The following is a 12,742-nucleotide window of genomic DNA, read 5'->3' as shown; positions in this document are numbered from 1 at the left end:
AAATAGCACGCTCTATTTAACTGCTTTTTCCAGCCTCCCTTGCTGCATCTCTGCTAGCGCTCGCAAGATGTCTGCCACATGGGAAGAACCGGGCTGCTCGCCCTGCGGCTCGTCATGACGAGCCACATCCAAAGGGATGATTCTTGGTGGATCGACTGCGACATGGATCCCAGCTCCTACAATCTGAGGCCGGGGAGGCCAGCGGTGATGGGAACTCTGTTGCCATCCGCTGCGGCTCTCTTCTGAATTTTCCGGCTCTTCTGCCCCCAGAAGAAACGCCGGCTCCGCTGCTCCCGCAAGATAGCTGGCTCAGCTCCAGCGGCTGGCTCGGGGGACGGCCCCGTCCTGTCCTTGTCTGGCATCCAGTCACCGCTTGCAGTCGCCGTCATGAATTCCAGGATCGAAATCCAGCGTGAAATAAGCCGCCCCGCTTCCGTCTACCTCCACTGCAAGACCTGCACCAGTGTCACTAATGGATGACGTCATTCCAGCGACAGGATCACTGAGAAGTGCAGTTCCAAAGCGCAACTAGACTTTTATATTTTGCAAATCATTCTTGTTAACATTTCTGAACAACACTTGAGCACAGCTTTTTTCACAGGAGAAAAAGAAAAGAGATGAGCATGAATTAGCGACTGATTTGTTGTTGCAGGAAACATTCAGCTGTTGCGCAGATTCCCGGACAGTTAGGTGCTTGTGTTTCGGTTTTACCCTCAGTGTTTTGAAGTTCTCGTGGCAGCAATAAAGGCAGTGATGTTCCCCGTTTACTGTACGAGATTTTCCCGCCGCCTCATAATATAGCTCAAAACGCACCGGAATTCTAGCAGGGGGTTCCTGCCAAAGCCCCCAGGAACAGCGCCATGTCTTGAAGCAACCATGGGCTTAGTGTAACGTGGATGTTAAGTTATTGGCGTCTCTGTTCACAAACTGCCAGGGCTACAGCTAGTACGACAATGATTACATCTCCTTGGTTCTCTTAATACAGCCATCGTTTATTTAGATAAGCATTAAACAATGAAAACAATAAACACGATGTTTAATGTTAGTGAATAATTTAGACAATGTACGACGAGTTCTCTGTATGTACTTGTTTCCGCAAGAGAGAAGCTCATGACGAGCGGTGTTGCTACGACAACTCAAACAAACTGTCGCAAGTGCGCATGTCCATCTTTTTGTTATGGGCCAGTCAACGCAGAAGATCTGGGTGTTTTAGAGCTCCATGACTACATCATGCGCTTTTAAGCAACGCTCATTGGAATGAATGCTATATCCACTTCTCTTAATGCAACATGGTTCCTGCTACTGCTGCTCTCCCTGCTTCAGGCTTTCCATGTATGCACATGGAAGGGCAGGGAGGTGTGCTCTCACTGCCTCATCCTTTCCACGTATGCACGTGGAAGTGTGGGGACGCCCCAGAACAGAGCAATCCCGCCAAATACGGTGGTCCTGACTAAAATGAAGCATAGCGTAAATTTGGCAGGTCACGGAGTCAAGCTTGGCTGTTATCTCAGCTCATAGCTGACAGTTCCTAAGGCAGCACACCAGCTGATGGCTCAGCTGATTCCCTCTTTTGATTGGATTTCCAAATAGCGCGCTCTATTTAAACTGCTTTTCCCCAGCCTATCTTTCTGCATCTCTGCTAGCGATTGCAAACCCACCTCCACCCCAGCTCCTCCTTTTAGATTCATGTTGTCTGTTTTAATCAATGTTGTGTCTCTGTCATTGATGCTGCGCTGTTCTGTACCCTAGAGGGATCCTGACCTGCTGCTCTCCCTGCTTAAGGCTTTCCATGTATGCACATGGAAGGGCAGGGAAGTGTAGGGAGGCCCCAGAACAGAGCCATACCACCAAATGCAAATTGCAGATGAATAAATCTATTTTGACAAAGTGGTCCTGACTGAACTGAAGTTGCATTAGAGATAAAAACAAGATACACAAGCTCTGTCAATGTGAAGCTCTGTAAATGTGAAGCTCTGTAAATGTGAAGCTCTGTGAAGCGTTGTAAATGAAGCGGTGTGTTGCTGAAACACAACTCAGCTTTGACGGTTAAGAAATCCAAGCAAAGCAACTTACTGTCTAGAAAGACTTTTTTAAAGATATATTTTTTGGTATTCCTGCCTTTATTGGACGGTAGACAGAGAATCAAACAGGAGAGAGAGGTGTATGACATGCAACAAGGCCACAAAATATGTATTTCTACATGTTCAGTGTTTGGGTGTACTGTCTTGAGAGCTTTAAAGCCTCTGAAACAAACCATTGTGAAGCATTGAAACATATGTTACTCAGGATTGTGAAAAACAATTTAAAAAAAGTATATAAAAAACCACAACATGGTTAATCTGTGTGAACGTACATGAATGAGGGGTTAGCTATACAACTTGTTACAAAAAGTTTATTGTGTCAGCGTCACAGAAGAAGAGAGAGTAATTTCTTGTTGTGCTCTACCTTTGGCAAGGCGTACTTGGGAAACTTCATCTGGACAAACTCATTGCGCCGATACGACACAAAGTGCTTGGTGCGATTCCCTGTGGTGACCTGGAAAAATACAAATAAACCACAGTCTCAACACGGCAATCTTTTACTCGCAACAATCTGCCCACTACCCAAAAGTTCAAATCCACACTTTTCATTCTAGTTTGAGCTTGTTTGTTATCCCCACTTATTATGATTATTAATAATTTGTCTTAATTTTTCAAACACACACCATCACACTTTCATTGCAAAATGGCTAAAAGTAAGAGTGTGAAAAGAGAACTCATTTATACATTGAGAACAAAATAAAGGAAGCGTGCGTGTTCTATTAACCACATTTATGAATACTTTTTAGGACCTTGTTTACGTCAGTTTACATTAGGACCACAGGACCAGTTTGTAAATTGAAAGTGAAATTAAAATTGAGTGTCACTGAGCTCCAGGAAACCTGTGCACCCAGAAACTGCAACGACCAAATTCAAGGCTTTTATTTTGGAAAATGCAATTTAGAGTAAGACATATAAATAATGTTTATAGAAGAAAGAGAGAAAAAAACAAGTTTAGTCAACAATGTGCACAGACCTTGGTATTCACTACACAAACCGGTACCTAGGCTGAGTCATGCTTTCCCCCTCCTGAGAGAGCCGATTAGAAAGCTCACAAGGCGCTGGTGACTGACAGTGACTTAAACAGGAGTTGAACATATCATATACCAAGTGACGGGCTCGAACGCCTGCACACACTTGAACATTTTTGGAAATGAACTGCCTGTCACCATTTGGCTTTTTTGTAAGGTGAGCAGTGCTAAAACTTTTCGAGCTGCTGCTTTTAAAATCTGATAGAAAACTTTGTATTTAAAGCTTCTATATTGGGCTTGTGGCATGAGCTTTTTTTTCGGATATCTGAGCGTCTATCATCTGAGCTGTGATTACAACTGTCGTTTCTGACTGAAAGAAGCAGACTAGCGCTGGTTTTGTGAAATGCTGAACAGTAATAAAAAAAGTGATGAAACAATGAAAGCGATTTTTTTTTAAATTAGAGCCCCTTAAGAAAGTGCTATCAACTGTGTTTTCTAAAGGAAGAGCGTGTGTGTGTGTTTGTGTGAGTGCCAAGGCTAACACTGCACTCTTAGCTCTGACCCTGCATATTTACTCTACTGCCCTAACTTAAATGCTTTCCAGACAAAATAAATAAATATGTGAATGCTATTTTCTGACCTCTGGCTGCATTGATTCAGATAATGTTTTAAATGTCCATTGTGAGTCTGACAGTGTTATAAGAGTGCAATGTTAAATCAGCAGAGTACTCCTTAAAAAGAGAACCGATACTTTCTGATAGATAAAGGTTGTGTTTTTCCTACAAAGACGACCAGTTAAAAGGACTAATCTTCAATAACATTTTAATACTGACTAGAACTCCTCACATTTCGGTGAAATTTGCCGTTTTGAAACGAAATTGGGTCACCTGTGTGACTTGTGCAGATTGCTTCCTACGCTAACCCGAATAAACACCGACGAAGAAACCCAGATGCCAATCCGAGACCTTATTATACATCCATGTCCGAGACTCACTGACAACATTGTGTTTCTGGTAAGTAAGTAAGTAACGTTAAAACTAACGACACAGTATCCACTACAGTTATCCACTAGTCAAGACACATTTTATCATTATCAATGTACGACAGCTAACGGATAGCGTTACTGAAGAAGTTCTCATTGATAATTAACGTGATCATTTACTAATGTTAGCTAAGTTAGTGTAAGTTACGTGTTAGCTAACGACATTAGCTGACAGTCTCCTCTCCAGCTTGTCATGACAACCGATGTATAACATTTGTAATATTATATCTAGTTCAACTGCATTAGCTTACATTAAAGGGAAATTGTCAGGTATCATCCAGTAGAAACTATTTGAATTCAATAGCTGTTCATTTATTTGATCTGCTCCACTTTGGATCAATAGACTGAGATTACAATTGTCTAATGGATGTTTGTTAGGTTTAAGTGATGCTTTTGACTTAAGCTGCAGATCGACTTCTCTTTGCTGTCTCACAGAACAGTCTAATAACGTGTGAATGAAATGCTTTCCTTCAGAATGAGATTTCCATCCAACTGACACCTACTTTTCAAAGAATGAGTGCTTAAGGTCCTTGTTTCACAAAATATTAAATGTAAAGATTGGATGCTCTATATGTAATAAGTATTCATAAAATGAAATGTCCAAATTTAGCGTAGCCTGTGACTGCAGTGCTTGTGTGACATGTAATTGGACAAATATGTTGGCAGCAATCCAAGGATGAATTTGTAGATGAAGTTTTACCAGTGCAAAAGTCTACGTATGGATAATGATGACCAATCGAGCAGAGAGTACAGAGTGCAATGATGAGTGAGGGCTTTACAACAATGTGGCACCAACAAGCCATTTCCTGGCATTAAACGAAAAACATGATTTCTTTACGAAAGAAAAACCCTAATTTTAAAATACGACCCAGGTAAAACGGTAACGTTCCCGAAAGAAATGCCTGCTTACCAAAGAAGTTTATATTTCTTTTTTTTAACAATGAGATGTGGTGTGCTCAACTGCTTGTAGTCACAAAACAAAGAGCCAGATATTTTACTCAGGAGTTGGTGGAGACCCAAGCAGATCTAACATGAGATCTAACATTTTGGAAGTTTTAGAAATCCTTTTACCTTTGGGACACAAAAACAAGATGATAACCATTTCTGTTTCACTAAAATAATTGTAATACACACCACTCTCTCACGTCAGCTGTTGTGATGTTTACCTTGACAAAAATGTAGTCGTCCTGCACTAGCAGCGAGTTGTGGTCAATTTTGCCAAGAAACTGAGCCGTCACCATTTTATCCGAACAGTTCTGGATGAGACAGGTAACGTACAGGTAACCTGCGGTGGCACACAGAAACACACAGAACAAAGAACAGTTACTTTAGATCAAAATTGTTTACAAAAATGAACAAATAAAAAATTGTTGTTTCATATGCTTCACATACATTTGCACAGGTTTACACAGTACTGCAATACATTTGACATGGAATATGTTCACATATTAAAAAGGTATATCCATATGCTGTCCATGATATATTGTTGATGAATACATTATTGTTGACTATTTACTGTTGTTTTATATAATATACATGATTGCTTATATTTAAAAACAAAACTCCGTGCTGTAGATATATGACCATGGAAGCAGAGAGAGAAAGAAAAGAGGAAGACAATGTAAGGGAGAAAACTAGGTGAATAGAAAAAATTGAGAAATCAATTTCCAAACTCTATAAGAGATGACAGCTTCCCCAAAGACATATAGCCGTACTAGCATCCAAATGGCCAGGAGGGATTATCCTCACAGAGACCCAAAGCTCACCCACTACTGAATGTCAACCAGCAGCTGCATCAGCAACATTGCCTGCTGAAATTCATCCATTACTCTCCTCCCAGAGGTGACAAGCTGGCAATAGAGAAAATGCACACACACACACACACACACTCACAAGCCTGCAATCATACACGTCAGGTTGTTTGTGACTTACTGTATCAGAACCTATATTTTAGAATGACAATACCTGTTTTGACCTTTGATTGACTACATTCAGTTCTTAACTCGTTCACTTGAACTCCCACCATGACATAGAGATGTGACGATAACCGCATAGCAATACTGCGATGACATCATCACTGTTACTGCATTTTTTTTGCTGGTGAAAGTTACAGTAGTGCATATGCCGTCTGATATGAAATATAACAAACAATAATCATTGTTTAGTTATCATCATTGACTGTCTTCTTTACCGTCACTTTTGCTTTGGGGGATTTTTTGTGTGCGTCAGTTATGAATTATTTCTAGGCTTGAGTACTTTCGATTTCTACCAACACATTCAATAGAATGTATACTACACAGTAAGGAAGGGAAGGACTCAGACAGACATTTCTCCATTCTCAGCTGAGATGGAATGCATAGCGCTCGAGTGTTTTACAATTGCACTTTGCACTGCATAAATTAACCTAGCAGCTAGTGGAGTGGACACACACACCTCCAAGTCCTTTTCTGTACATGCCAATCAGTGAGCTGTGTGACTGCATGCATGTTTGTGTGTATCGTGCATGAACAAGGTACACGCACGCTTTCCTGCACATCAAATCCCCTTAATGACAGACACTAACACACTTGGCTCATCCATCATTCGACCACCACTGTTTCTCTGGAGTCCCTCTCCTCAACCAGCGGTCCTGGGTGCATCCTAACCCCCACAACCCCTCCAGGCACAGCACAGGCCCGGTTACTTGCCTCTGCAGAGACCCTTGTGACTTTGTGTCCTTCTTTGTAGCGTGTCAACTTTTAACCTTGGCGATGCCACATGTGACAGGGCGGCACAGGGCGAACAGATTGGTTTGGCATGCCTGATCGCTCCAGCCCCCTTTGACTATCTATTTGTTTGGGAAAGGAAGCAAGGAGAGGGAAATGGAGTAGAATGAGTAGGAGGAGGGACCATGTGGTGCTGCCTAGCCCTAGAAAGAGCTCTCGTGCCTGGGCAGCTGGCCCAGACAGACAACCTCTCCCGTTCACCCTCTACAAACACAGGCAGTCTTGTTTGGGCTGACAACTTTCACATTGCAGGCATCATCTTTCTGTGTGGGAAAGACTGAGTGTGTCTTCAAGGGATCCAAGAGATGTGTGTATTGTTTTCTAGAGGTACAGTGTTAAGAGAAATACAGTGTGGAAAAGCAAAGAAAAAAATGCCCTTCATTTTGCCCTTCACTATCTGTCACTACTCTCTGACTCTGCCTGCTCAGGTTTATTCAGAGTGGGGGATTATTGTTATTATTATTAGACCCAAAGGAGGGAAGTCCATAATAAAAACATACATTTACAACCATACATTGACAAATACACACTGCTTCTATTAACCTCTTGGCCTTTTGTGGGGATTTAAGAACTAACCTGTCTATCACTCAGCAGATATGCTATTCCAGATTTGCTGTTGTTGCCTCAGGGGCCCCTGAAACCCCTCCTTAATTTACCCATTCATTCTCCATTGACCCTATGCCCACACACCACTGCCGCCTACCCACAGCAAGGTCAACCATTCATCTCTACTGTATATTTCCTACATTGACAATGCAGGCTATGCTAAGACTAGTACTGCCATGATGGGAGAGAACATTTATTTTCTCCACCTCAGCAAGTCTCGTAGAGAATCTTAACACAGGAATTTCCCCAGTGTGGGATTAATAAAGTCTATCTTATCTTCAAATCAAATGTCTGATATAACTGTTTTTTGTGTTTTGTGATGATGGACACACAGTCACTGAGTTTCTTTACTCAGCTTTAGACACTTACCATGCAGGCATGGATTGGTAATAATCGTGAGTACCGGGAGATTGGGCCATTCTATTTGTGTGGGCTGCATGTGCTGCACGCGGGTCAAAAGTTGTATTTTTTGATCGGCCCATAGAGAGAAGAAAGATCACATGATTGGCCCACTGGTTTGTCTCTCATCTGAACACTGGCCAATCACATCCTACAGCCCACCTCCATCCTACCATATGGCGTTTCCATCACATACCTGTACCTGCGGGACTTGCCTCGACTCTACTCGTCTTTTTTTGTTTTCCATTATGATAAAAAGTCCCTGGTACCTGCCAACAGGTACTTTATTTAGTATCACCTCCGTTGAGGTTCCAAGCGAGCTGAGGCGATACCAAAAGGTGACGTGAAAACAATTTACAGACTGATCACTTGTTTACTATACAAGATATCTTTTTTGGGGCATTTCCGCCTTTAAAGGACATGACAGCTAGGTGAGAAAGGGGAGAGAGAGGGGGAAGACATGCAGGAAATCATTACAGGTCGGACTCAAACCCTGAATCTCTGCATCGAGGAATACACCTCTACGTATATGTGCACATGCTCTACCAACTGAGCCAACACAGCCACCTATACAAGACATCTTAATGACAGCCATGCTCCACCCTCAACCTTTAGCCATCTTGCCATCAGGAGCCAGGCAGCATTTTTCACTCAGTGAGTACACTATCATACTGTCTTACTTACCACTCAGTTAAGTCACAGTATTAGGGGCTGATATCGGCTGGTATGTATGTTCCACCAGCCACATAGCTAGTGAATGTTAAAATTTTACCAGTCAATAGATTACCTATTTTTGGCTGGTTAGTGTTTAGGTAGCAAATATACCAGCATTTGTCTGGTAAATGGTGCTGGACCACTGCTGGTATGTAATGAAGGACGGGTGGTGTTTGGCTGATTGGGATGGGCTGGTCTAGTTCTCAAACTAGGGCTGCTTTTGTACCCTAGTCCAGCCCTGTTACCATGGAAGAAGATTCCTAATAAACACTATAGAGTTCCAGTACTGTGTGATTAGATCGCTAATAAGAAAATATATTTGCTATGCTATGTTGTCATTTTTTACAAAACAATTGCATATAAAACTAAAAGCCACTCATATGGAAGCCTATAGGGGACTTAATTAAAATAACGTAATGCAATGTATGTCTCCCACTGTTCTATTTATACATCCAAAGGTTTTAAACTGAAAAAGGATGTATGTATGATGAAAAACGTGAACTACTCTGCTAGCCAACTGTGATGTCTGTACAGTTGTAAAATAAACAGAGATTAAACACTCTGGCAGTCAAATTTGGGCAAATACGAGAGGGGTCTATCTGCAAACTTCCACTGGAGTTGCTTCAGGTGCAGGCTCCACTATCAAGCGGGTCAGGACAGGAAATAACGTGTTTTTAACCTCCCCGCCCCCTAAGGTCGTAATGTTAGCTTGCAGCACGACTAGCGAAACCTGATGCCACATTGCGAAGGTAGGTGACTAATTTGCTTTATTCCAAAATGTTTAAATGCATGATTCTTGCATTTGTTCATCATTAAAATTGCTACCACTATCAATATATACAGTAGATATGAATAACGTAAATCACTGAATGTTACACATATGGGCTACTTTTTGTGTCTAAAGTTGCATTCTATGCTGCCTTCAGGTGCTCTCGGAATTATAGTAAATACGAGTTGCAGATTGGAAGTTGCACATAAGCTGGATCGATATTGATATGTATCAATAAATAAGGTCTCTGCTGTACGAGTGTTTCTTTCTGTGACATTGTATGATTTACGATTACTCTCGAACGTATCATCTGGGTGCCGTGTTTTGACGGAAGTTAGAGTAACAAGAGGGTGAAAGGTATATGACACCACTGACGGGCGACTAAAGGAAACGTCCCGTGTCAGAAATAAAATAACAGATTTCTCTGGGTTTGACATTTAGTGGAAACATTTGGAATAGTGTAAGAACACAACTCAGAAATATATATATATCATAGGTATGGTCGTTAATGCAGAAATGTTACATATTAACAGACAGTTACTTGAACCCTGCTACAATGCAACATGTACAGTTCGCCATTGCAGCGTGAGACAGACGGTAACAGAGTATAGCAGCACTTTCTACGATTACAAATCACCAATAATGGATTCTTAACCAAAAACTACACACCTGGACATGTTCCGGCAGGAATGTGATCCGAAATTTGGGAGTAATTACCAACATTTTCCTTACGTTAGCATGTAGGTACATGTAGCAGTGGAATGACCAACAAACAACAAAAATTCACCAGTAAAGGGATATAAGCAAAAACTACACAATGTTAAAACAGGATTTTGATCAACAATATCTGCAATCAAGATAAAATGTTTCCCTGACATTATAGCATGTAGCAGTGTATGTAAAATGTAAACACCGCAGTAACGTCTGTTGAATGGTGTTGAAGCCTAAGTGTTTACACCTTGTTCCGAGCAGTTTTACGTTGGCAGAGTGAACCTACTGTACCGGAGGTAGAGTTACTCCCGTCATTCTTCCCAGTCTTCACCCAGTTATTCACTTAACCCCCATTACTGCTGTGCATGTAAACTCACTGTGAAAGTTCCATTTACTTTGGCTCTGTGAGCAAATCCACTAATAGTGGGATTTCATTAACATTAATACATTTCAGTCTGGAATGTCACTGTACTGGTGTGACCAGGCCCTAACAGTATCAAGAATAATGCATGAGCAGATGGAACATAACTTTACCTCCACTCGTATCTTGCATTTCCATGTGTACCAGATCAGGGTCCACATCCACACCAGATACTGACCTGGAACACGGAGGAGAAATACATTAATCACCAGGGAGAGTACATTTAATCAGAAATTACACTTAAAACCACATTACTAATGTCTACTGTAGAGGTCAGATGAGGAAGCACAGTAAAAGAAACGACATATTGAATGTTGAATGTATTTGGTCTTATTTTCTCATTAGTATTCCGAAGAATTCTGTTTACGTTGGATGATTCTGCACCTCAGGATTTATGTGCAATGCCAACATTCAGTGCCAAAGCAGGAAGTTTCCTTTTTGTAGCCAAGCAAACCGTTTGAGTGGAGGTCGGGGTGCTGAGTGTCCTATAGTACATATTGTACAAAGACAAAAACATTAAAAAAAACAAATGGTGTTATTGGCGAGGTCATTAAACAAAACGGGTGGCTTTGCAGAATCGTCCAATATGGACATTCTTGTCTGAGGGTACAGCTTCAATTCAGTTCAATTTAGTCTTAAAATCTTGGTTTATTTGAGGAAATGCAATTCTGTTCCAGTTTTCTTGCGGTTGGTATCTATCTTACAGTAACAGAAGGTAGAACTACACATATGTACTACTCTTACTACTATCAAGAAATTGATCTCACCCCAGTGGTAAAAATATTTATTTGATGAATAAAATATTTAAAAAGGGTAATGTTGGACTAAAGTGTAGAGTGATTAAATCCTAGATCACAGCATAGAAGAACTCATACTGTACGTATCCTTTGATCGCCTTTGATTACACAGATACCTCAGTAAATATGCACAGCTCAGCTCGGGGAAAGTGCACTCTGATGTATTCAGCCTTGCTTATTACGGTAAAAAACTTCCAGAATTGTAGACCCCCTTTTCCTCTCTTTCTTCAAAGCACACTAATATACTCTACAGTACTCTTGCTCTGTGTGTATCTCAGTAAGCAGTAAACTAAGCAGTTCATCTGAACTGTGTAGTCCCCAGCCCAGTAAAGAGTAGAGATTTAAAACCTTGCTACTTTGCCTATAAAGAGACTTTACGAGCAATTAGCAGACCATGGAGGGATGAGGACGAGAAAATGGATCCCATGAAATGCAACAGGACGATTACATTTTTCAGCTTTAATTTGCCTGGCAGTTGATAATTCCAAAGCAAATCCAGATGAACATAAATCAGACAATTCTTCTGTTTTCTAAGAAGTCTTCGATTTGTTTCTTCTATTGGCTAACAAAATCCCTTTACTGGTCTTTTTCCTGAAGATTGTATTTGTCTAGTCTTCAGTTGAAAGAGCACCTTATTCTAATAAAGTAACAGCAGTTATACCACAAAGGATTAAAGTGTTGGTATAAAGGACTTCATTTGGTGTTGTTGCTAATGCCACAGACAATACAAACAAGCTACTTAGATTTGCAGTTTTGGTTCGATTTTAGACAGACACATGGGTTTAATCTGGATTTGGCCAGCTACATAGCATTGTGTTGTCTTTTACATCCCTTAAACATATGTTACAATGTCAACAATCTTGTTAAATGCTATGTTGTGTTTGATGCTATGTTGTGTTCATTCTTTTGTGGCCTAGGGCTGCAAGAAATACATTTAGTTTGCCTATACAAGCTGAATGTCAAATTTCTTGTTTTGTCTGACCAGTGGTCCAAAACCTACAAAGATTAATTGAACTATCACATGAGAGAAATAAAGCAGCTGTAACAATGTGTCATATAACACACAAAATGTATACTCTTAGTGGAGGAAAAGTATAAAGGGTTCCAATATATCCCTTTGGAAGCAGTGAGAGAGAGACAGACAGACAGACTGTATTGATCTCAAACTGGGACATGTCTGTGTTACAGCAGCAAGGTACAAGGCACACAGCACCCATAAGGAATATACAAGAAATATACTAGAAATAATAAATAAGATAAAATAAGATACCAATACCAGAACAACTCCTCAAAAAATATACTCAGTCATGCAAAGAATTTACAACGTATATACAACTGGAGAATAAAAATATACAACCTACATACATAGTATATAATAAAATATGCATACACATATAAAATATGAAGTCAACAGTGTGCAAGTTGCATAATAGTGCAGTATTGTGATGTGTGAGGTATCAAAATCTTTA

The 12,742-nt window shown here is 40.7% G+C and overlaps 1 protein-coding gene across 1 annotated transcript in view; it reads right to left on the bottom strand.

Moving 5' to 3' along the window:
* The window catches only part of sorcs2 (sortilin-related VPS10 domain containing receptor 2), a 353,877-nt gene that overhangs the window by 56,236 nt on the left and 284,899 nt on the right, over positions 1-12,742 (bottom strand). Inside the window, exons 6-8 of the mRNA XM_078276317.1 lie at positions 10,590-10,654; positions 5,258-5,376; positions 2,446-2,535 (exon numbers count right to left, since the gene is read on the bottom strand). Coding sequence (XP_078132443.1) covers positions 2,446-2,535; positions 5,258-5,376; positions 10,590-10,654 — 274 coding nt within the window. The remainder of the gene's footprint in view (positions 1-2,445; positions 2,536-5,257; positions 5,377-10,589; positions 10,655-12,742) is intronic.

Source organism: Sander vitreus, chromosome 19 (assembly GCF_031162955.1).
Source record: "Sander vitreus isolate 19-12246 chromosome 19, sanVit1, whole genome shotgun sequence".
In the NCBI taxonomy this organism is placed as follows: domain Eukaryota; kingdom Metazoa; phylum Chordata; class Actinopteri; order Perciformes; family Percidae; genus Sander; species Sander vitreus.
Note: the sequence above shows the minus strand (reverse complement) of the source record. Positions and strands in the feature narration are given on the sequence as shown.